This window comes from Bacillus rossius, chromosome 2, assembly GCF_032445375.1.
Source record: "Bacillus rossius redtenbacheri isolate Brsri chromosome 2, Brsri_v3, whole genome shotgun sequence".
NCBI classification, from domain to species: Eukaryota; Metazoa; Arthropoda; class Insecta; order Phasmatodea; family Bacillidae; genus Bacillus; species Bacillus rossius.
This window is the reverse complement of record NC_086331.1, coordinates 94,092,933-94,119,293: the sequence shown is the minus strand read 5'-3', so window position 1 is coordinate 94,119,293 and position 26,361 is coordinate 94,092,933. Positions and strand designations below refer to the sequence as shown.

General features: G+C 35.4%; 1 protein-coding gene across 1 annotated transcript in view; it reads left to right on the top strand.

Annotated features, from left to right (window-relative positions):
• The first annotated feature begins 2,172 nt into the window (after positions 1–2,172).
• Positions 2,173–26,361, top strand: part of LOC134529480 (uncharacterized) — a 61,863-nt gene continuing 37,674 nt past the window's right edge. The window contains exons 1-7 of the mRNA XM_063363611.1: positions 2,173–2,333; positions 2,709–2,848; positions 4,600–4,767; positions 8,482–8,610; positions 9,176–9,397; positions 19,243–19,314; positions 25,682–25,812. Of these exons, the coding sequence (XP_063219681.1) occupies positions 2,198–2,333; positions 2,709–2,848; positions 4,600–4,767; positions 8,482–8,610; positions 9,176–9,397; positions 19,243–19,314; positions 25,682–25,753 (939 nt within the window). The 5' untranslated portion in view covers positions 2,173–2,197 and the 3' untranslated portion in view covers positions 25,754–25,812. The remainder of the gene's footprint in view (positions 2,334–2,708; positions 2,849–4,599; positions 4,768–8,481; positions 8,611–9,175; positions 9,398–19,242; positions 19,315–25,681; positions 25,813–26,361) is intronic.

Below are 26,361 nucleotides of genomic sequence, written 5' to 3'. Positions count from 1 at the left end.
ATAGCACTGCGCAGTGTGACATCGCAGTGTCGCAGTGTGTTTTGATATCACTGGTGGTCTGTCGTTGACTGTTCTGTCGTACAAGCAAACTCGTGGTGTCATTTCTTTCGCTGTGGTTCTGAAAAGGGCGACGTTTTAGTGGAGCTCAATGGAGTGCACGTTTAGTGAGTACATGGATATGCTGCTTGTTTACGGGGAAGCTAGACAAAATGGACGAGCCGCCCGTCGTCTGTACGAAGAACGATATCCGGGTCGTAGGATTCCAGCTCACACCATGTTTGCAAGACTTACTCAGCGAATGCGTGATACTGGTACATGTGCCGTCACAAGACCAAATGCTGGTGCTCCACGCAGGGTTCGTACTCCCAGTTTTGAAGAAGATGTACTTCAGAGATTTGAGGAGAGTCCGGATACAAGCACAAGGGCAGAAGGTTCCGATATGGATGCTGACAAAATGGCTGTTTGGCGAGTTATTCATGAGCAACTCTTGTACCCATACCACCTTCAAAAAGTGCAACACATGGGTCCGGCGGACTATCCGCTTTGCATGACCTTTTCTCGTTGGTACATTCGAAGAGTATTGAGGAACCCCGAGTTAGCGGTTTTATTCAGCGATGAAGCCAAGTTCACTTAAGACGCTATTCTCAATTCGCACAACAGTCATATTTGGAATGATGTCAATCCGCATGCAACGTGTGTTACAGCTTGCCAGGAACGTTTTTCAGTTAATGTGTGGGCCGGTATTTTTGACGGCGTACTCATGGGGCCTTTTTTTTCCGCCACGACTTACCGGCGCCGGATACCTCCACTTCCTTCAGAACGAACTACCAGGTCTTCTTAAAGAGGTTCCATTGCATGTCCGACGTGTGATGTGGTACCAACATTACGGGGCACCACCTCATTTTTCCCTGCAAGTACGAGAGTATTTAAACCAAACATTTCCAAACCGATGGATTGGACGAGCGGGCCCTGTCAAATGGTCTCCAAGGTCACCGGACCTAACCCCGTTAGATTTCTTTCTGTGGGTTTACGTAAAAGGGCTTATCTACGCTACGCCAGTAGAAACGGTAGAAGAGCTTACAAAGCGAATCACTGAAGCGTTCGAAATCATAAGGTCGACTCCACATATGCTCCAGCGTATCCATGAAAACATGATTCGCCGTTGCCACCTCTGGGTCGCTCAAGGTGGGCGTGTTTTTGAGCCGTTGCTTTATAGGCTGTCACGTTGTTAAAACTTATGCAACAATTTCAATGTTGCGAAACAAAGCCGAAGCTGTGATTGATTTCAGAGTTAAATTAAAATCTGTGCCACGATTAAAAATGTTATTTCTCTACTCGAACGCCCGCACATCCACAACATAACACTCTACAACGGGTTCACTACGCTGACTCTTTCTAGGGCTACCGGGGCTTAACTACGCGTTTTCGGCAACATGTTTACTGGCAAAAATGGTTGCAAATAATAAGAGCTTTCTACCCTCAAGCGTTGTAACATGATTTTTGATACAACCTGTATTTTAAATAAGGCCAAATTAAAAATAATAATATAATTGTTTTACGGTGTTTTATATGTTAATATTCGTAAAGAAATTATTTAAGTATTATTGATGTGTTGCTAATAGCAGCACTAATTTGTGTTGCTTCACAATATGTGCCATTTAAAACCAATCACATTTAGGACCATGCGTTTTTGAAGCTAATGTGGCGTTAAAATTGTTTGAATGCCTGCATACTTTCAAGCATATGATAGTAATGCCTTAATGTATTTTTAAATATTAAAATATAACAAATATAGAGATTGAGGTTAAATGATATGAAATCACTCCGAACACGTGACTGTTTGTAAAATAACCATAAAGAAGTTTTGGTTGATGCATAAATATAATGCCTGAAATAAATATTTGATGGTATTGTAAGGGAATACAATTTAAGAAGCTTTGTTTGACGGCACCAGCGTTATGAAGTTGTCGAGACAGCAAGTAATTATTCGTTGCAGACACGATAGATCGCTGCCTGCGCTATTCATTTGTTCCGCGGTGCTTTGCTTTTGAGACCGCTGACTCGTCGCTTGGCAACGCGACAGAGTTCAAAGACAGAGTGCGTCATGCGAGAACACGCGATGGTTGTGAAGATAGAGCTGATGGCAGTCCAGTGCAATACAGTGAGGTTACAAAGAGTAAGCATGGAGTAGACTGTAATGCGTCTCAAGCTTTACTGTGGTAGGCAACACGTCGGGGGTTCGCGAGCGAGGTCCTATGTTCGACCCTCGGGCAGAGTAAAGTCTGCAGCGCCTAGACTTCTTGTACAGGGCTGTGAATGCAGAGACGACGAAGGTATTTGAAATATATGTCGTTGTAATAGTTGGAGACACTATAACTACCGCGAAACCTTATAGGCACGTGAGAAGATCACGAATACGGCACCCTCATCTAACCCTACCCATCACCAATTTCCCCTCATTCCCTTTTAGACAAATTTTAAAACTGGTTGTGTCTAAACTTTCATTATGTTACACCGAATGAAAGAACATCTTGGCACATTACAATGAGTGTCAGAAGTTTCGGCCTGTCACAGTATCGTGATTCGCTGAGCACATATTGTGGTGTACGACTTACACTTGTAGTAGAGTAATGTCTATGCACTAAGGCAAAAACCGGTCAAAAATTGCTGCTGGAGGCTTAAACAAGTTTGTTACTTTTATATTACAGGTATTGTAGCAGTGTCCTACGTACATCAGACTTGCCACAACATTCAACGAGGCGAATCAGATTTTGACGAAGTCAGCTATAAATCATTCCCATGCAACGTGATCTTGATATGGAATATAGAGAAGGATTTAAGGCCTCAGGTATGAAAAATCTTCATATGTCACACACGTTACTATTTTAAAATAACAATACAGTTTCACAAATGTTGAAATATTGGTAAATGTATAACTTTACTAACGAAATAAATAATTTAATTAAATTTTTTCTCAACTTTTGGTCAATAATAATTGAATTAGGCACTATATCACAACTAAGTATTTAAATTAAGCATAAACTTTGTTCAACAACGTAGCGCAGTCCGACGAACACCGGCTTACAATGCGAGGGTTCTGGATTCGAGTCACGTGTAATGCATGGGTGACAATTAGTAATCGTCGAAATTTGTCACAACCATTACAAAGACTAAGGAAGTTGCGTTTACTGCCGAGAGATGGCACTGAATTTTAAATACGATCCAGGGAATTGTACTGTAATTTGTTGTGCTTGCGCCATTTAAACCCAGCGTGTAACTATGTGTTAGCTCCCTGGACTCAGAAGTGTAACAACCAAGAGATGTAATATTCCCCGTATTATGTAATTACAATTTCCTTAATGGGTATGTACTTATTCAAAATTTCATCAAGAGGGTTTTTCCAAAAAGGGAGAGTCACTCTCAGGAGGGAAGGTGTACACTGTGAGCGACCCTCATCTGACCTGTGGCAGTGTAAAAAATTGCATGCAGATCTCACAAACATGGGCTAAACAGTTAATTTAGAATAGCATGTTCCACTGTTCCTAAGTGATAACAGTTACTGAAACTACATAATAACCTTTGTATAAATGCAGAATTTTCTTTGTATTTCCCTCATAAAAATGGTTTAGAATTTACAGCTTTTTTCGTGTACCTTAATAAAATATTTTTAGTCAACTGACTTCCAAAAACAGTTTTTAATGTTACAAATTTTTTTTTCTGTGTGCGGGTTGATCACCTCATAATCACGGGAAAAAAATTCTTCATATTCACTTCGTAAGTTTACCACGCATTATTTTTACATTTAAGTTAATTAGGTATAAAGTACGTTGTTTGCTTGAATTAGCATTACATGAAAAAATGCTTGAATTGATGAAGAATGCGGCCATAGATTATTATTTTTTAACTCCAGCGATATCACCATATTTGCGTGGAAACGAACATCTTAAGCAACCTGCTCAAGAACCACTTTTAGCATTCTTCCGTCACACGCTTAAATTATATTGCCAAGTGGCTAGTGACTTGTATTCACGCGCTGAGTAAGACAATTTCAATATTATATAAATTCCGACTCTTGTCTTCTGCGTATGAGGCTAAGAAACGTAAGACCGCAAGAACGCAGCACTCACAAACCTAAAAAAAAAAATAGTTTATGAAACACGCGAGTCACTCGGCATCACCAACCCTAAATCTTGAAATATTTTCTTTATCGGGGCTACTTTTCATAAATAATGTTTTTGATGTTATACTTCTTTAGATGCGGTATGTAGAAATGATGAGAGCGAATTTTTACGATGCGCGAACCATGCAATGAAATTTTCCCAGAGAGATGGCGGACTCAAGTGTATGAACATAAATCCATATAAAGTCACTTTTATAGAAATTAGGAGACAAACCAAACATAAACTGAAAATTAAACTTTATGATAGTGAAATTAGCCTGGAATATATTTGGTAAAGAGTAATTTCAAGTTATAAAAATCCTAAGAATACTGGTATTACACCAATAATACAATTATTGTATTAGTTACACCAATAAAATTATTTGATACTTTCGGTATTCTAGTACACAAAAGAATATTTTCGTTTTCTGTGTTGGCAGCTGATACTGTCTTGTCCTGCCGACGTTTATGCGGTTCAGTTCTGTCCATTTAACGACGACTTGATAGCTGCTGGATGTATCAATGGGCAAGTGGCATTGTGGGACATAAAAAAGCACACTGATAATGAACCAATCGCTCATGATGTTGAGAAATCTTTCTGTGCATCGGTAAGTACACATTTGGCTTTTCATATCGAGGGAAAGGGACTTAAGGAACAACTGTAGGACTTGCAAGTTCATTGCAGTGGTGCCAGATATAAAATTGTAAATTCTGATGCCAGGCAATTTATAAATCCTGGTATTTGGTCTTAAAGATCTTGTACATTTTTTTCATTCAAGTTTTTTAGACTATTAATTTTCACGACTTGTTTGATTTTATAGATGGATAATGTTTCCGGTCAGAGAATCATTCATTAATAAACAAAGAGTTTTACTAAATAACACACTATAACATATAATAAAATTGGCCTGTATTCTCATTTGCAATAATACTACTGCAAATATTCCCAGTACAAAAAATTTTACCATTTTGGTTATATTTCCGATTTTGTCTGCAAGACTCACTATGATTTTTGTAAACGACAAATTATTTTTACATACCATGATGAGAATGCTTTGGTACCTGGACACAAGGATCAATTTCTGGTATTCATACCAGATATATGGTACTTCTGGCAAAACTGGTTCAGTGCATGCAACTAACCTCCAGGAGTAAGCTTCGCTGTGCACCGTCCTTTCTCTGCATACCGTCGACGAGCTATGGAGTGTCACATCGACGAACTATGGAATGTAACGTCGAGGAGCTATGGAGTGTCACGTCAACGAGCTATGAAGTGCGACGTCGAAGAGTAATGGATGTCACGTTGACGAGGAATAGATGTCAAGTCGACGAGCTATTAAGTATCACGTCAACAAGCAATGTAGTGTCATGTGGGTAAGCTATGAAGTGTCACGTAGGCAAACTATGAAGTGTCACGTCAGCGAGCTATGAAGTGTCACGTCGAAGAGCTATGGAGTGTCACGCCGAAAAGCTATGAGGTTTCACGTCGACGAACTATGGAGTGTCATCACCACCCTCAGAACGATACGGCACCACGTATTCTGGGAATGTTTACTGTAATTACAATCATACTCTTGCTATCTAATAAATTCCTAAGCAATGATTTGCGAGCAACGTTGCATTTATAATAATTTTTTTAATATAATGAATTTCATGAATGAATATTCAAATCTAACATCCTTATTTCTACATTACGGGTGGTCTATAATCAAACCCGACTAACGGTAAGCTTTAACTAGTTCATTTGAACCACGTACTCTATTTAATTCAAATATCATGATTTAACTCAACCGCTTAGTTTAAACTTAAGTTTTTAATATTGTCCAAAATATTAACATGTGAAAACGTGTTGATAAACTTTGACTCGTCAGTTTTTGTCAAAGCGTAGAAATCTGCAATAATATGAATATTTATATCGCTTTAAAATACTTTATCGCTTTAAAATACTTTTTTTTTTTTTACAAAATGTTCCAATTATATTTCATTCCTAGATTTTTCAATTGATTTTTCGAAGGAATATGACAAATGCACTATTCTACTCAAACACATTTTTCTATCCAATTTTAAATTTAAAATTTGTAGTACAATTTCTCTTAATTTAACATAAATAAATAAATATTGGTTGGTATTTCTTATAATTATGCCAGATACATCTAACTTAAAGCTTAAATTACATAGCTTACAGTATCTCCAAGGCATAACACATTGAAAACTACACCTAATTTTTTTTCGTTATTTAAAAGAATTTGCATAATCCAATATTTAATTAAATATTGTATTTTATAAATTTACTAAAATAGTTATAATTAATAATTATATTGTAACTTTTTGAAAGTAAAAAAATATGTATTGTACATTACATGTTTTGTACAACACTAATAGGAAAAAATTTCTAAATTGAAATGCCAACATTTTCGCTTCTATAAACGGAAAAATTTCATTAAATAACAAACAAGGTTTAGTTGCTCACAGGGCCGCCGAGAGGGGGGGGGGGGCAAAAGGGGCAAATGCCCAGGGGCCCGGTAGCCTTAGGGGCCCGGGCGCCCGGCTGGGAAGTGGAAAATAAATGGCTGGAAAAACATTTTTCCCCTGCTATTAAAACATCTTGTACTATATATATATATATATATATATATATATATATATATATATATATATATATATAGTGCTCGTACCTGGCGTTCCCATTTCTGCTACTACTACATTCTTCTAATCAAAGCAAGGTTAGTAGCCGAGGCTATGGCTACTGATCTTCCGACCAATACTGATTTTAAGGAGAGAAGAATGAAGAAAAGAAAATGTTTCCATGATGAAATCAAAGAAGATGAGTCAATGTCTCTGATGAATGAGAACGAGACACTTGAAGAACAGGAATTCAGAGTGAATGTTTTTTACAAACTTATTGACTCAGTTGTTAGTGGACTGACTGTACGACTCACCATCGCCAGAGAAGTTAGCTGTATGTTTAAATGTTTGTGGCACTACCTGGATATGGATGACCAAGACATTGAACATATGTGCATGAAGCTGTGTGAAACATATTCCGAGGACATAAATATCGAGATATCTGATTAAATAAAACATCTCAAATCAATCCATGTTTCAAATATTGGTCCATACCAGTTGAAACCAATCTAGCTTTTAAACACACTACGGAGATTAAAATTGGATAGTTATTTTCCAAACGTGTGTATCGCTGTTCGAGTTCTCTGCACAATTTTCGTGACAGTTGCCGAAGCCGAAAGGTCCTTCAGCAAAATGAAGGATATAAAAATGTACATCGCTTAACCATGTTTCAGGAAAGGATTAGTGGGCTCACCTTGCTTGCCTTAGAGCCTGATCTGGCTCGGTCATTGAACTACGACGATTTAATTAACGATTTTGCTTTGAAAAAGGCACGGAAAACAGATTTGTTGTGATTACTTCTGAACTACCTATTTAATTGTTGGTAAATCAATATTATTGAGTAGCATAATCCTTTTAAATGCATTATATGTTTGAAATTTTAAATAATATACTACAGTGTATGATTATTCTGAATGTCGTGATTCGTTATGAAGTAATGACTGTTCTGTTGTAAAACATTTTGAAGTGTTATTAAATTTAGACATTTTTATATATTATATGACATTTGAATTGTTGCGTTTTAGTAGGATATAAAATATATATCATTGTTATTTAAAATACATGTCATTTATGATTTTGCATCGAACTAAGGGTATTAAATTTATTTGTAAAAATTATTAATATGAATTACAAATTTTTCAATGTAAAGAACGTGGTTCAATGTGTTTGATGTTTTCGAAGTAATAAAATTTATTATTACTTTAAATTATTTTAATAATATTTATATTCAGAATAAATTATTATACTTATATATTTTAAATCCTCATATAATAATTCAATTTCTGATTACCATTTAAGATTTTTTTTAGCAATATATACATCAAAATTAATTATTATTTGTATTTTGATGGGATAAAAAATGTAAAAGTGCACTGAGATAATACATGCAAATGCTCTTTTTTTTTGCGTAACTAGGTAATCGTTATGTATGTTCAAATGAAGGATGACATTTTACGATACCATATATATTTATGGTATACGTAGTACGTAGTAGTGGTATGCAAAAAAAAAAAAAAAGGAAGGGGGCCTACTACCCCAGCTGCCCAGGGGCCCACAAATTCTCTCAGCGGCCCTGGTTGCTCAAGAATTTACTGTTAACCGTCGTTGTGGATGTCTTTTATTTACTTAGGAAAACTAAATGGATCAATTTTACTTCGTTTTAGTGATACAAATGATTTTATGTGCTTTGCTTTCAGCATATGTTTATCAACTGGAAAAATGTCGTAAAAAGAATTACAGTTTTAAAGCCAGTAAAATATTCTCTTCCTGAAACATCGCATCCATCATGCATACAAAATATCCAGTGGGTTATTTCTACGTTGAAAGTAAGTAACTAAATCTGTATCAAATTTGTGCAATTTTGTTTTATTTTGTTTAGAACTGATAATACATTAAAGTTTAGTAAAGTAGACGTTTAAACTAAAATTCACTTATATTTTGCTGTAGTTTATTAATGTAACCAAAAATGGTTAGTGTCACACATGACACTAGTTTGACTACAGTGATCATGTTATAAAACATTTCAACACTATTAAATAATTGTTATCTATTATTGTTCGATTTGGTGATTCTTTTAATATTATTGTATTCAAAAAAATATCTTAAATTTAAAAATTATTTCAGCAGGTATTTATTTTATCAATAAATTTTTTTTTATTGATTTTGTAGCTTTATAAAAATTTTCCAATTTTAACATGAATATTTTAATTATATTCTTAAATAAAACAATTTTTAGCTCTAAAATGTACATCCATTTAATTCCTTTTGTCTAATCAAACTAATGCCAACTTCAAGTTAAACTATTAGTTTAGTTCTTCTTTGGCATGTGCAGAGTGATGGGGTTGCGTACAATGGAAATTTTTAAACGTATTAACGCTATTTGGTTTTCAGATAAATGACGATGGGAAATTCCGGAGGAAAGAAAATGAGGAAACATGTTTGCAGTTCATCTCGTGTTCCGAAGATGGTCTAGTATGTGTGTGGACTTTGACTGAAGATATTTGTGTTGCTCGCGTAAATGATTATAATTCAAGTAGTCCTGCGGAGAGAGAAAGATCAATTTACCAAACCAGTAAATTGTTGTCTGAAAGGAATATATCTCCAACATACAAGGTATTAAGATTTTTAAATGAAAATTTTTACATTTCATTTCCTGGTCAATTTGTAGGACAGTAAACTTATAATATATATTTTTTTAAACTTTTATTGGGGCTTACATATTGTTGACTGCATTTTTAGAAGTTGGAAAAAAATACTTTTTTTATATTTGTGGATATTAAATCAATTAATCTGCTTGATTGGTGTGGATACCCATAATTTCGTGAACTCTTGTAACTATGTCAATATAACATTTTCATACGAATCAGATGTACCCTATTTAACGCAATGCAGTTCTCGGAAGTTTTAAAATATGTAAAGCTGTAAGATTATTAATACTGTCCTTTCAATTATTACTAAACAGATAGTGACTCTAAAGATTTTGGTGTTTTAAAACTGATAGTTGGTGTACATATCTAGCACTAAAAACTATTATAACATTTATTTACGCATAGACATACTTGGATTGTTCTTTACTTATTACTAAGGACCCCAGAAAATGGTAAATAAAACTGGCTCATTTCGGTGTAAAAAAATGACAAAAGCGGTGCAAAAAAATGACAAAAGCGGTGCAAAAAAACCGGTGTAAAAATTAGCAAGCGGTGCAAAAAATCGGTGTAAAAATAAGCAATCAGTAGAGACCCCAAAAAATTGTGAAAAAATTATGCCATTGGCGGTGTAAAAAAAACCTCATAGCCTTACTGCTTCCTTATTTGCCTGGCCAATTTTTGGGACATAAGTTTCTCTAAGAGTGTTGGCTGATGATGGCAAATCCCCTGCACCTAAAATGTATACATAACTTACAATATACTTATCAATAGGTAGCATTTATAAGGTTATCGCTGAAAATATTAATGGGCTAATTTATTCAAAACAATTCTTAGCCAAACCTAACCTAACCTTTTCTAGATTAGGTACTGCTGGATTACAGAGTCAAACATCAATCAATCAGTCAAAAATATATTGTGGTGTGCTCACCATTTCACAATGCAATCCATCCTATTTATGTGTTTGTTAATCTGAGGTACTTGCATACTTATTTAAAGTAAAGGTAAGTTAATCGATAATATTGTAGGCCTACATATGCTTATGAACTTTTATTAGAGGGGGAAAACATTTCTAAATAAATAAGGCTAACCTTCAACATGGGTGTTACACCATTCCCTCATAGCTGGATGATCAGCTTTTTCCAAAGGAATGTTAACTTACAGCATCATATTAACAAAATCAGAAAAAAAATTCTTGTTTTCTGCACTTTAAAGCTTGTTTGCTTTATTCACGCTGTCGCCTATCGAGATTTGTTTAGACACGGTAGAATGCTTGACAAAATAATTGTCTTTTTTGTTTTGTTTTGTGTGTGTCACTTGTCACATGCTTTTTGCACGTGTCTTTGCGTGTACAATCAACCCGCACGTTGCAGAACTTGCACATCATAATTTTGTCCCGCTGATCAAAAATATAAAATCATCCGATTTTATCTCTCTTTCGCGATCAAACATTGTCGAAGTTTTCGGCATCTTAGCCACAAATTCAATTGTATCACAAAACTTACAAAATGTGGACGGTAGTTGTAAACACTCATAGATATGTGCACGGAAAAATGACTGCCATCTTAGCTCGATGCGATTAAATTAGGTTAGAAAAATCGACACCAGTGTGCCTTGCGGCAGAAACGACCATTATTCAAAACACGAAAACTGTGGAGTCAATTTGTTATGTTGGTAGTGCGCACATATCGATTGTTGACAATTTTTACATTTTGTTTTCATTTGCGATGGCAATATTTACTGTTTGTAAACAGAGTAATAAAAATACGTGAATTTCAGTAACGTGTCAAAACGAAGATAATATCACGGCACTAGTCTTTCAGTCTATGTTTATTTCACGCCTATGTTTATGATGGCGTAAATAAATAGAACTTACGACATAATGACATTATTTTGTGCGGAAAAGCGTGAATTTCGCGCGAAAATTCGTGAATTTCGCGACTATGTCAAAATCAAAGGAAAGTCGCAAAATTCGTTTAAAGTATCAAATATTCGCGTTATTTCGTGAATTTCGCGCTTCACCATTTTTCGGGGTCTCTACTTATTACTTTGCACCAATACTTTTATTTAAATACTTAGGAATACTTCATTAGGCGATGACAAGGAAACAATGGTTCGTAGATAATTTGCATCATGATTCGTCATCATGTTGGTTTTAAAATATGAAGACCTATAAATAATTTTAAAAAATATATATATTTTAAAAATGTTATGAGTAATAGGATATTCGCCAAAATTTCGCCAAAATTCGCCAAAAATGTCCAGTTTTTAGGAAAAAATTTCGTCAAAAATAAGGAAAAATAAGAAAACCTGTAAAATTTGCAATTAGAAAATTCTCAAAAGACTTTTGCCTTAAAAAAAAAAAACGAAAATTCCCCAAAGCGGCCTAAAATCCTTGTCGTATAGCCACCCTAAGCCGCCAAGGTCAGGTCCGCCATCTTTTCATCTGCTGGAGACCACCATTTTGAATTGGGACGACATCGTTGCAATTTTCGTCACAGTCACTAGCTTGAAAATCCGTAAATATTAAGCAATAAATTTGGTAAAAGTTTTAAAATTAAAAAAAAAATAAGTTTTAATAAAAATGTCCCGAAATATTGAAATTATTAAATGACGTTCGCCATCTTGATAATCCGTAATTATTATCATAGTATTTTGGGAAAAACTTAAAAATTAATATAATAAAAGTTTCAATATAAAACATTCCATCATTTTTAAATTATGTCACTTCCGCCATCTTGGAAATTTGTAATTTTTTGAACTACAATTTCGAAAAAAAAATTTATTTAATAAAAAAGTATCTAAATAATTTTAATAAAATTTTAATAAAAAACTCACGTCATGGAGCTCAGAGTCCTCGGTTCAAACTAGGTGAGGACAAAATTTAAAATGGTGAAATATCCTCCCTGCACAGAGGCAACCGACAGACTAACTTCCCACCAAAAATGCCAAGGAATATGTTGCGTCAGCCAGTATAACGTCACGTCCGTCATCTTGTTTTCTTCTCCTGGAAGCCGCGATCTGGGATCCGACATATTGTTTTCGTGTATTAGAGGGCGCTACCGCTATGCTAGTATACATTAGGTATACCTGCTAGAGTGCAGTGATTATTTATTACTCTCACATCTGCCATCTTTATTCATCTTGGCCACCATATGGAAAATCAATTATTTTATTGCTAGAAATTCTGGGAGAGTTCCAAAAATTATCATAACAATCACTTGTTAAAATAATGATTGACTCAATCTATTCCTGTCCTTGGTTCGATCACTGGACGATGCAAGAAAGTTAATTTTAGGGAAAATCATTTATAAAAAACATTGTGAAAAACTTAAAAGTAGCTTTAATTCCTAGTCTACAAGCCTCCAGAACGCCAGTGATGACATATTGACCACCATCTTGAAAATTCATGATATTTGTCTGCAAAAGGACGTTTCACCATACTGATTTAATTTTTACCTGCTAGAGTGTAGCAATATTTACTACCTTGGCTTCTGCCATATTGGTGGTTATCTTGGCCGCTATTTTGTAATTATGTAATTATTAAAAGTAGTTTGGCTTCTGGGTTGTAGACGTGTCCTTGACAAATTATTCACCAAAGTTTCGGTCGACATTGCAGTCGCCATCATCAGGGAGCAGTTACCTACTGTAACTGCTCCCTGATGATGGCGACTGCAATGTCGACCGAAACATTGGTGAATTATTTGCCAAGGACACGGCTACAATACAGAAGCCAAGCTACTTCAGACAATGGCCGTGAAAGCCTGCGAGCATTATTATGTAATTATTAACCTACAAATACTAAATAATTCCAATAATAATAAAAAATCACATATTAATTATTTGATAACTTAATAGATGCAAAAATAAAGTTTTTGTTAAAAATATTTATTTATTTAAATATCACTTGAATTTATCACAGCAGTAAATGGTTAAAAAAAAATCAAACAATAAATTTTCATAAATAAAATTGACTACGGAATTTCTAAAAGTACAAAAATAAACAAATTTCTAGCGTCTCTCGATTCCTACAGTCTTCTTAGAGTGCGAAGCGAGTCCTTTTCTTGCCTTGGCATGTGTTTTCAGGGCAGCTCAACATGACAGTTTATTACCACATACAGCACAGAGCTTAGAGTTCTCACTTTCGTTAAAGGAACAGTTATATATTTCATTATGACTTGCACTGAACATACGCGCAAACATCTTACCACAGAAGATACATTTTGGTCCTGATCAATTGAAAACAGTCGGTTACAATTTTTGTTGTGCCTTTTCATTCTTCTCTAACGTATAAACTGGCTACAACACCCGTTGCACTGATTTTTAACGAGTTTAGAGTTATTGTTACACTCTTTATTACATACAAATTTTTCAATTGTTGATGCTTTCACAGTATGTGCAGTTGGGGGATAAAGCACCGTCAGGTTCTGTTTCTTTGGACATCGATTTTACTGCTCCTGAAGAGATTGCACGCGTTAGTGACTCATATAGTGCTGTCGGTGACGAAGATACACCTTTAATTGAAATCTCTGCAGCTGTTGGCGTCGCTGTCTTCAATGTAGCAGTCAGGATCTCTGTTAAAAATGGAGTTGACGTTGCTGTTATTGCGAGTGGTAGGTCAGTCTAGGTCATAAACACAAAATGATGGATGTGATGTCACCATAACAAAAACATGAAACGTTTGGTTGTGGGGCACACACTGGCTATGTCACCGTAACGAAAAAGTGCAAAATTTGGGAGTGGACACTCGATTTCCAGATGGTGGAAAATTCTAGAAAACAAAATTGCTGAATATTCTAGAAAACCACATTTTTGCCAAAGTCAAAGGTCAAATATCAAGGTCAAACATAAAATTGAAAGGTTGAGGTCATCCAAGATGGTGGCCATGATGTCACAATCCAAGATGGCGGACGGTGTCATTGACCTGCTCCTTTATCCTCAGCCTGCAACCTGTGCCAGACTCGCCATTACAGTACCTTATTACTGTTATGTAAGAATTTGGACAGCCAATTTGAATTCATATTTGATAGTGTAAATATCTTCTACAGTATGTCCATAATATAGTGTCACAGTTAGAATTCAAGGACACAGTTAAAGAGTAACTCAGACAGTTTTAGATAAGCGCATGCGCAAGTACTGCTTTGTTGTTTTCTCGCTTGCAGCGCCACCTATGTTGAAAGAATGGGTCTTTCCCCAGTTACTATTAGAGGGTGAACCTGTAAACTTTATTTGGCAACCGGATGTAGCACCTCCCCATAAGAATATCTTTGTACGAGAGTGGTTAATAGCACAGGTCTGCGATTAAAAAGTTTTTTAAATAAATTTATCACAAACATGTAGATGTTGGTCTGTATATAGCAAATATAAACTTTGTTTTAACGTATCACGTCACATTCTTTTTGCATATAGATAAATATATAATAGTTCGTTAGATCGGTAAGTTAGTTTTTTTTAAAATTGATTCCGTGATCTATATTTTTTTTATATATACTCTATGACCGACCATCCTATGGTCTATTGTTACTAACCTGCCTTTCCCCTGTGAGAAAAAGTATCCAAAAAAGGTTTTATGTAGTCTATGACTAATCATAGTGGTTTAAACTGCAAAAAAAAGTGTGGCTCCTCAGAGCTGCAAAAACAATCCAAATATATTTTGCTATATTTGCGGACAATATAGGGGCTACAATAGTTAAGCAAAGATTAAAAATAACAGACTTTGTAAAAAATGCTTATTATGCTTACTTCGGAATGAGGTTATGTTACCAAGAGAAACAGTGGGTTCCGCATACAGTATGCCGGCTATGTGTTGAAGTGTTAAGACAGTGGACTTACGGTAAATCAAAATCATTGTCATTCGGTATTCCTATGTTGTGGCGGGAACAAAAAAATCATACAGATGATTGTTATTTTTGTTTGACCAATGTAACAGGATATAATTCTAAAAACCGCGCCAAAATTGTGTATCCTGATGTTTCGTCTGTAACAAAGCCAGTTCCACATGGGCCCGAATTACCCATACCAGTTCCTACTAACACTAACAGCTTCGAAACGCCTTTACCACAAAACTCAGAACAAAGTGATCATCTGCAAAGCAGTGGTGAAATTTTTCACCCTACAAATGACCCTCGACCTTTAAAACAGCAAGAACTGAATGATTTGATACGGGTTCTTGGATTACCTAAGGATGCTGCAGAACTTCTCGGTTCTCGACTAAAAGAAAACAATTTATTAGATGCTGCAACTACATTTTACTGGTATCGAAGCAGAGAACAAGAATTTGTGGAGTATTTTAAGAAAGAGGATAATTTAGTATTTTGCTGTGATATTGGCGGTTTAATACAAAAATTCAATATCGAATACAATACACAAGAATGGCGACTCTTTATAGATTCTTCAAAAATAAGCTCAAAGGCTGTCCTTTTGCATATCGGCAATAAATTTGCATCGATACCTGTAGCTCATTCAGTTTATCTTAAAGAAACTTAAGAAAACTTGAAAAATGTTTTGGAGAAAATAAAATACACCGAACACAAATGGTTAGTTTGCGGTGACTTAAAAATCATATGCATGCTTCTTGGTCAACAGCAAGGCTACACAAAATTCCCCTCTTATATTTGTGAATGGGACAGTAGAGCAAAAAATTTACATTGGAAAAAAACCTGATTGTAAAGTTAGAATGGAATTGAAAGTTGGAGTAAAAAATGTCATTAATCCGAGCTTGATGGATACCGAAAAAATATTGCTTCCACCACTTCACATCAAACTTGGTTTGATCAAACAGTTCGTAAAGGCATTACCGCAGGATTGAAATACTTTAAAGTATCTTTGTTCATGTTTCCCTAGCTTATCTGATGCGAAGTTGAAAGAGGAAATATTTACGGGACCTGATATCAGGAAACTGTTTAGGGATACAGAATTTTAAAAAGTAATGACAACCTTGGAATGAAATGCCTAAGTTTCTAGGCAACACAAAAGATCCTGCGTATAAAAATATTGTCCAGGAATTGTTAAACTCCTATAAAAAATTTAGGCTGTAATGTGAGTCTGAAAATTCATTTTTTGAAGTCTCACATTGATTGTTTCCCAAAAAATCTAGGCGACCACAATGAAGAACAAGGTGAACGGTTTCATCAGGACATAAAAGAGATGGAAAGAAGATATCAAGGCCGTTGTAACGTTAGTATGATGGCGGACTATTGCTGGATGATACACAGAGATGAAATAAAAAATCATAAACGAAAACCAACAAAACGCAGCTTTTTTCCAAAAGGAAACGTTATTATTAATTGTTTTCTTCATGTATACCTTAATGTTGTATTTTAATAGCTATAGACTCAATAAAACTTTATAAAATATTCTAAAATGATTCTCATTCATTTTATTACATTTTTGTTTTGTTCTTTTTAATATTCAAATACTCTATCATCTAAATCTGATAAATGTGACGTGGTTTATATCATATGAATACCGTTTTCTATATCTTTTATACAATTAAAACAAATATTAATAATTTAACAAAAAAACTTTTCAAAAAAATTCGCATACCTGTGTATTTAAAGTCCCTGACCGTGGGATAAGTATTAATTATCGAGACGACAGAGCTCTTATTTCACTGGCCGCCACTTTCACCTGACATAACACCATGCGATTTTTTTTCCTTTGGGGTTTTATAGAAGATCGTTTCTGCGTTCCGCCGCTACCTAATGATTTTCCAGGGTTGAGATACTCTGGACTTGTTAACCAAAGTGAGGAAGAATTGGACTTTACGTTGGATGTGTGCCGTATAACTAAAGGTGCACATATTGAATATTTGAAGGGGAAAAAAAACTAGGTTAGTTTACCTTCCATCCGTCGTATTGTTTGTTGTAAATAGTCGAAATTAAACTATTCTGATATACCATTCAAACTGGGACATTATACGTATTATGGACATCCTGTATTTTTTGTCATATATTTGTAATTAACCATATTCGTACCACATTATTTCAGCTCTTGTATTTGGATTTGCATGAGAGTAAACAAATATTAATCAAATATTTTAAATGAAGTAATCTTTTGTTCTTAATCAAATGTAATTAACTATATCCACACTCCAATGTTTCAGCTCTTGTGTGTGGATTTACACGAAAACAAACTGTGTCCATCAGCAATGACATTTTCAGTTTTTGAAGAACGTTTTGACGAAGAAAGTGACAATCTTACAGATTCAGTCGGTAATTCAAAGTATGATATGGGTGAGGAACAAAGGTTTTATTATTATACCTGTGTAAATTTGTGGTAAATTACCTAAAACATAATTATATGTTTCGTAAACACTTGAACAGCTATTTCTTCAACGGCACCACACGAAAAAAAATTGAGTATTAGCTGGTTGTCGTATATTTAAAATTTAGTATTAAGTGTCTTTAATTAAAACCTATCATACAATAATTTCACAAGATAGTCCTCGTACTAAGATTCTCACTTTTTAATATTAAACCTCTTTCTTTATTGATGTATTCTTTAGAAAACTATTTTAATTAAATTAAAATAAAAAAACATTTTTATTAAAACATTCGGGCTTAGATTATTTTTAATTTAACGTAATACTTTACCATCAATCATAACTAACCAGAATAACATACCTCTTTAAATCAATAAACAACACAAACGATAAAAAAATAATCTTATCTTCATATAAGTATATAACACATTTATGAGTTAATGATAAAATCTATCTATATCTGCCTTGAAGAGCGGAGGTGGTCAACGTTATTAAAGATCTCGAAATTAAGCTTATTCCTTTTTAAATAGTTAAAAATTTTACATTTAAATCTTAGCCAAGTGAAGTTACAAAATAAAAATTTTATGTACTGCTGATTTTGTATATTAAAGCTAAAACAACCAATAACCAATACCGTATGCACCTACCAGAAATGAGCAATTTTTTTAATATTGTGACTAGTATAATATACTAGCCAATGTGCCATGATTTCGTATGGGTTACAAAGAAATGGGTAAATGACTTTAAAGCAAATTGTAAAATTTTCACTTTTTCTCGGAAAATTAAAAAAAAATCATAACATGAATAAAGATATATCATTTGAAAAGAAAAAAAAATTACTTCCTTTTTTCAAAAATTTTAACTTTTATAAATAAATATCTCTTCATTATATTTTTTTCCTCAGTGGCTGATAAAACATTAAAATCGCAAAAACACAAATTCATACCAGGACTCAGAACACGATACATCTAAGGAAATATGATACATCGACTATAGTTCTACTGATAACAAAAAAGTCCTATATCATTTTAGTAACATTTTTGCAATGGTTTTAAATTTATATCGAACAAGAATAAATATTTGATAATATGATCAGATGTTCAGGAAAAGAAACTTGACCGGTCGAAATCATGCCAGAACACACGCCATGAAGTTGGCAAATTGTTGGCTAAAATTTGGTGGGCCGATAACATTTAGACATTTAGACCATAGAAATACATTGTCTTTAGAGTGATACTGGCCCAGAATAGTTGTAGGACTATCTACCCAAATGTTTGTCAGAGATCTTTTTCTAGTATTTTGGCTAAAATAAACAGTATGCAATTACTAATAAAAATTTAGCTTATAAATTTCACTCAAAAACAAAAATATCATATCTTATAAACAAATTTACGTCAAACTATTATGACTTACAGGAAAATACTACATCCATCCAAAAATAATAATTAATGTTTCCAACTGACTTTAAAGCAGTGGGAAAATTTTTCATGTAGGCTAAATCATAAAAATAAGCTATGCATTTTTATTATTTTATTATTTTTTTATCTTAGGGCTACCAGATCAGCCGGCTGAGCTGTGGCTGGGAAAATTTGATGGCACCATACAAATATCATCCTGGAAAGGTATTGAGTTCAGCAGTGGAAAAAAAAATATTATAGAAAGTAAGTTTAATTAAAATACTAAAAATATTTTCTATCATTAACTTATCCAGCAAATTAAAGTATATAAACATGAAATTTGGGATGTGTTATTGATTTAGGCTGTCCTCTGTAAATATATTTTAGAAGCATATTTCTTTATTGGCACCTATAAATGTTTGCTTTTTTTCATACAGGCCATATTGAATTTTAAATTGACAGTGTTTTTCCATCACTGAACCATTTTATTTAAGAATAACAAATCGTATGTAAATAAAATGTAATAAGAAATTGTTTACACAAAATGTGTGTAGCAGCAGTGTTTCCACTCATGTGATTGTAATTTTCAACTACATGTGTTGTATTTTTACTCTTGAGCTAAAGTAAAAAAAATATATATGTGTGTGTGTATATATGCATGCATGCATGTGTAAATTTATCATAACCGCCAGTAATTTTTACTGCATAATTTAGCACATTTACACAAACAATGAACATATTTTTTGTACTACTTACAAAAATGTTTTGTCTTTTTGTAGCTCATAAGTATATATTGGGGCTCCGAGCGATGGAGTCGGAGTGAGGATTGAAGATGGTGTCAATGACCAACCACCTCTGACGCCACGGTAGCCATCTTAGATGACCTTGACCTTTGTCCTTTACCTTAACACCAGCGGCCATTTTGAATCAGCCATTTTGTTTTTTTCAGCAATTTTGAATTTTATAATTTTCTGTCATCGAACTCCCCACTCACTGGTTTTGACATTTTCACTACGGCCACCATCTTTAAAATCTGTATTTTTATGCTAGAAAATTGGGGGAAAAATTTTAAAAATTGCTAAAATTTTAATAAAAACTTTCCACTATTTTGGATTTTAGAAACGTTGGAATTTTCGTAACGGTCGCCATCTTGAATATATGTAACTTTTTTGCTATAAAATAGGGAAAACTTTCAAATTTATAAAAAAAAATAATTTAAAAAAAATTAAAAAAGTACTTACGTAATGGAGTTCTGGGTTCGAACCCGGTGAGGGCATCCCTTCCTCTGTGGTGACAGATGGCAGGCTGACTCCCAGCACGTTTTTCCAATGCATATATGGACTTAAACCCCCTTCTGTTGTTTTCGCAGCCATCCCCCTACCCCTCATCTATAGGTAATGCTAGAAATACCGGCTCGCGAGCCCGGCACCCCTTCAGTTTGCTGCAGTTCTTCGCCTTGCATACTTGAGGAGACAATGTTTGCTTGTTGCGCGAGCGGGGTAAAGATCCTAACAGCGATAGTGGCGTTTGGAAAAGTACGATCATTAGCAGCACTGGACAAGGAGATGGAGTTGGCGTTTTTACCGAAAGAGTTTCTGCTAGTTTATGCGCCGCAAAAAATAAGATACGTCTACAAATCCCTACCAGTTTACCTAAAGTAGGACATGGATATTCAAGACAGCTTGCTATGTACCGAGTGCGACAGAGGCATGTCTTCCGTGCCCGACACACCGCACATGAGGTCGTGGTGCAGGAAGCGTTGAGAGACGTGCAGCAGGTTAGTTACTAAATAATGGACTGCCACGAACATCTAGATGCCGGCTCCCCAGCCTTGCAGAACCCCGGCCTCACCAAGTCCACCACCGCAGCCTCGCAGAGTCAGCACTACAGATCCATATGTTTGTGTGTTATCTTGATAACTGACAATAACACTGTTTCTGTGCAACGTACATTGTCTTACGTCCCAAAAGGCCCACGTAATTAAGCAACTTGCATCGACATCTGTCGTCGGTGGTGACGAAGTCAGGACTCAAGTATACATATTTATGCCGCCATGTGAGTGGACTGTTCTAAACAAAAAATCACAAAGTGATAATCGTAAACACACCTATGAAAATGAAGGTTATATAGAGTATGATCAACTCACATCAGTGCTTCCGGACCTCGTTGACCCAGAAGATGATGTTGTGTACGTTCTCGGACATGAACGAAAATATATCGTGAATGGACTTTGCAGTGCCAAAATAATTGATTTACTTAAACAAGGAAACAACCCTTCCTTCAACAGACTGATCAAGATGTATGAAAACCAAATTGAAAAAAAATGTGATGAATTTTATACAGGTTTCCAATGTGCACATGGTAATATCCAGTTACTGAAGCTGTTGCTATATGACAATCCTTCCTACTACGAGAACTAAACATGTGAAAAGAAAATGTTTTAACAAGAATATAATTTTATCAGTCATGTACATTTTTTGTGTCACTAGAACAATGTTAGTTAAGTTTAGTTAGCCCAAAACTGTTTATTTATGTAGTTTGTTATGGAAAAGTCTACTTCACGCATTATATCTGGGTCCTGATCAGAGAACAAAGCTGGCTACAACAGTGCATGTCAAAAGTTTACCTCCGTTGAAAATAACTGAAAATATATCATGCTACACTGTTCGCTGTATTGTTGATCATATACATCGTTTTTAGAGTTTGCAGGTTAGTTAAAGTCCCACCTAAACATGTCGTCGAGCTGATCACTGTTCTTCTTCTAACTGAGAACTCTGGCATGGGGTGTTGGCAATCTGTACACTCCAGTATGGGTATTTTGTGGTAGCATCGGCAGTGGAGGCAGTCATCGTGATGAAATTGACATTAGCGACATTAATTTTCTCGTCAAGGGGGGTGAAGCCATCGATTGTGACTCAAACATTCCGGCACGAGATGTAACTGGTTGCTATCTAGCAGCAGCAATGGTAATGGGGGGTGTAGTCGGTACATATGATGGTCCATGATTCTCGAACTGACGAGACCTCCCCAAAAACATGTCAAGCAGACTCCACTAGTGAAGGGTATCGTTCGGTAGATCGTCCCCGTGGCTCGTCTCATGTCCAGCGTCGACCTTGCCATCTGCAGCACTCGATGGCATACCACTTTTTTGTAGGTATGTTTTCTCATCCTCTACATCACTTATCATTTATAGTTATGAGAGTTGAGGACCCAGCCCTCCATGGGTCATTGATACATTTCTTTGTTGCCATGTTAGCTGCTGCAAGAACCTCGATGCTAGTATTATGGAGAGGAGATGTGACAATTTTGAAGAAAACTAGTGCTGCTGCATGGTGTCATTGGCGGCAGCGGCGGCTTTCCTCTCCTCGCAGAGTGAAATTATCTTGGCCGATATGTAGTCGGTGATCATTACGTCGATCGGGTCCGGATGCGATTGGTTTAGCACTTCATTAATGTTCATTATGGTTTTGTAAATTATGGTTATGTCGACACCATCATAACCTGCAACGATTTCGTCAATGACCTGGTAAAGATGTTCAGGCATGAAAGCGACCGCTGCCATGTACTGATCAGATACGAATTCACGAGCCTGAGGTTTGCACATGATATTCCCTCGATTACACAACTGACACCTGACGAGGAACTGCTGCAAACTGAAGGGGGCCCAGGCTAGCGAGTCGGCATTTACAGCAAAAACTATAGGCGAGGGGGTAAGGGGATGGCTGCGAGAAAAAAATATAAGGTGATTTAAGTTCATATATAAATTGGAAAAAAGTGGTTAGGTTCAGTCAGCCAGCTGTCACCACAGGGGAAGGGATCCCTTCACCAGGTTCAAACCTAGGGCTCCATGATGAAAGTATATAAGGTGTAGCTATTAAATAACCGGACTGATGCTGCTCCCAGCAAACTGCGAGCGTGCCAAGACATGTTTGAATATGACTGTGTATGATGGTCCCTGAGCTCGCTAGACAAGCCAGCAGGTCACTCAGTTTTACTGTAGCAGTTTATTTAATTAGTCTATGCACTAGTGATGCGTCGGAAAAATGCCAAGTGGTCAGACGGAGCAATGGGTTAACCTCAAGTTTCTTGTTAAACTAGGGGAAACTGCCACAGAAGCTTATGCAATGTTGAAAGAAGTCTACGGGAATGAATGTTTATCTCTCACACAAGTTTTTGAGTGGTTTAAAAGGTTTAAAGAAGGGCGTGAAATGACCGAAGACGATCGGCGCCCAGGACAGCCCTCAACGACCAAAACGGATGGAAAAATTGAACAAATTGGTAAATTAACCCTCGCTGATCGTTGTCCGAGCATCCGAGGGCTTGCTGAAATTACAGAAATCGACAAAGAAAGTGTTCGACAGATTTTGCATGAATCATTTAACATGCAGAAGGTTCGTGCAAAAATGGTGCCGAAACTCCTCACTCCTGAGCAAAAGGAATCAAGACAGAACATTTGTACTGACATCATAAACTACATCGCCACTAATCCAGATTTGTTAGACAAGGTGATTACTTGTGATGAATAGTGGTTTTATAATTACGATCCCGAAACAAAGAGGCAATCCATGCATTGGAAGAGTCCATGCTCGCCAAGGCAAAAAAAAAAACAGGATGAGCAAATCCATATTCAAAGCAATGATTATTGTCTTTTTCGACATTCGTGGCATTGTCTACGTTCACTGGGTACCCAAGGGTCAGATGGTGAATCAAAATTTCTACATCGAGGTTCTGACAGCCCTACGTGAGCGTGTGAGAAGACGAAGACCCGATTTGTGGAAGACCAAGTCCTAGATCCTTCACCAAGACAATGCACCAGCCCATTCTGCCCTGTCTGTGAAAGCATTCCTCCCAAAATACGGCATCACCGTGTTGGAACATCCGCCGTACTCGCCCGACCTTGCCTCCTGTGACTTTTTTTTTCCCCAAGGTCAAATCAGTGCTGAAGGGGACACGATTTAAATTTGTGAATTTGTGGAAGCGGTGAAAGCAAAAGAGACGGAGGTTCTCAACCAGCTGACAGAAAAGGACTTCCATCACTGCTTTCAACAATGTAAACGTCGTATGGAGCGGTGTAGGAATCGCCAAGGGGAGTATATTGAAGACGATAAAACTTTTGCTGTAATTGGTGACGAATAAAAAGTGTTATGACTTCAGTCCGGTTATTTAATAGTCAAACTTCGTATTTTGATTAAAATTTTATAAATTTTAAAGTTTTCCCCAAATTTTTAGCAACAATTTACCGATTTTAAAGATGGCGACTGTAACGAAACTTGCAATGTTTATAAAATCCAAGTTGGAGAAATTTTTTATTAAAATTTTATCAATAAATTGTTTATAACTTTTAAAATTATTCTTAATTTTTTAGCATAAAATTACAGATTTTCAAGATAGTGGCCATAATGAAAATGGCAAAATGGGGGAGTGGAGAGTTCGATGACAAAAAAATTCTAGAATTAAAAATGGTGGAAAACAAAATGGTGGAAAAACAAAATGGCCACTGGGATCAAGGCTAAGGTCAAAGGTCAAGGTCATTTTCATGTCAGAGGTGGCCGGTCATTGACCCCATACTCAGTCCTCAGTCCAACTCCATCTTTCGGAGACCCCAATATATACTACTCTTATAGCTGTTAATGAACTATGTGTACGTTACAGAGATTTTTAGTTTAATAAACGTTTTGAGATCAAAGAAACGCTTTCAACAATCATCTGAGTGAACTAGCCGAGTAGGTATCGAATCCACGACCTTATGATTATCCATCTAGCGTCTGAACCTCTCGACCACCGTGCACACCACAAAAACAAAGAAATTGGAACACTATTTTACTAACCTAATGTAAATAAAGGGTTTTGTCTGCATTTAATATAAAATACATTGTATTTTTGCAGTTCCTTGGTAATTTTAAATGTACTCTGATATATATTATGCACTTCTACAGTGGCTTAAGTGTTTTTATACAACTGTAGTGTAATGACATGAAAGGGCACTGATTATTTTATTACTTGTGTGTGTAATTTACGACGTAAGTTATTAACTAAGACAGAAAGATGATGATTAATGTATTTCTACTAAAGCATGTAGCACAATATAATTTTCTATAAACATTTGTGTGAATTCACAAAAACTGTAAGTGTTTTTAAAATCCACACAAAAAAAGTAAAATTATTAAATATATGTATGAAGTTTTTAGAGCACGGGTGAAGTTTTATTTTTGAAAAATAATTGGGGGCAATGCCTTTATTTGCACATATTATTGTGTGTGTTAGTATACTAATTATTTTAATGAAATAATTCTGCTACAGTGACAAAAATTCGCGGTGATCGTAGAACTTCGTTCAATCAAACATTATCCAGACGCTCAGTGTTCTATCTTCAATACTTTCTTTATCATTTACTACAAAAATGTTGTTCAGCTCGAAATCCAAAGAAATATACCAACCTTGGGAAGATATTTTCACAATTAAGTCGTACAGAGGTTTTCAACTTATTTTGTCTTGATGAACCTGCAGCCGAAGTTTGTGGGTCGAATTCAGATGAATCTGTATAACTTTGTTTAAAGAAACCAACATGAGCTTTACTCGCACTTTGTTTCAGAACTGTCTCATGTATTCTCCAAGCAGGTGCATGACGGGCCGGTCACGTGCATTGCGTCATCTCCTTGGATGAATGGTGTAATGCTTAGTGTTGGCGGACACATTTTTGCATTATGGATCAATACTTTTAAGGTACGAACTTCAAAATAAATAAAGAAAAGGCAATGTAATCTTTGGCAACCATTTTCGGAATTAAAGTTTATGATAATTATAACTTATAATGTACAATGTGTTATGAGGTTTATTGAAAAAGACATGGAGATTTTAGTTATTTTATATGAGGCATTTTGGTTACATAGTTGTTCAAGAGATTGACACTATTCAATATTCAGTACGGGTTAAATAATATTATGTATTTACAAGATATTTTGCTTCTATAAAATAAAAAAAAATTGCTTACTTCATTTCAGCATGTTGCCAAATTGATTGTTGAGGATTGTAACTGCTTAATCCATGAACTATTTCAAAATCAAAATTTAACTCTCGTAGATAGATTTTTAAAATTTATATTTAAGATTTTTATTTCAGTACAAAATCTCAGTTTGCTTCTGTAACTTGTCGTCGATGTTAATATGGAATCTGGATCGGTGCTATTAACTATATTAAAAGGTGTCACTGATGTAGTTATTGCTGTCAGGGTTTTACCTGAGAAAGAATGTTAATCGTCCTGAGATGACTGAA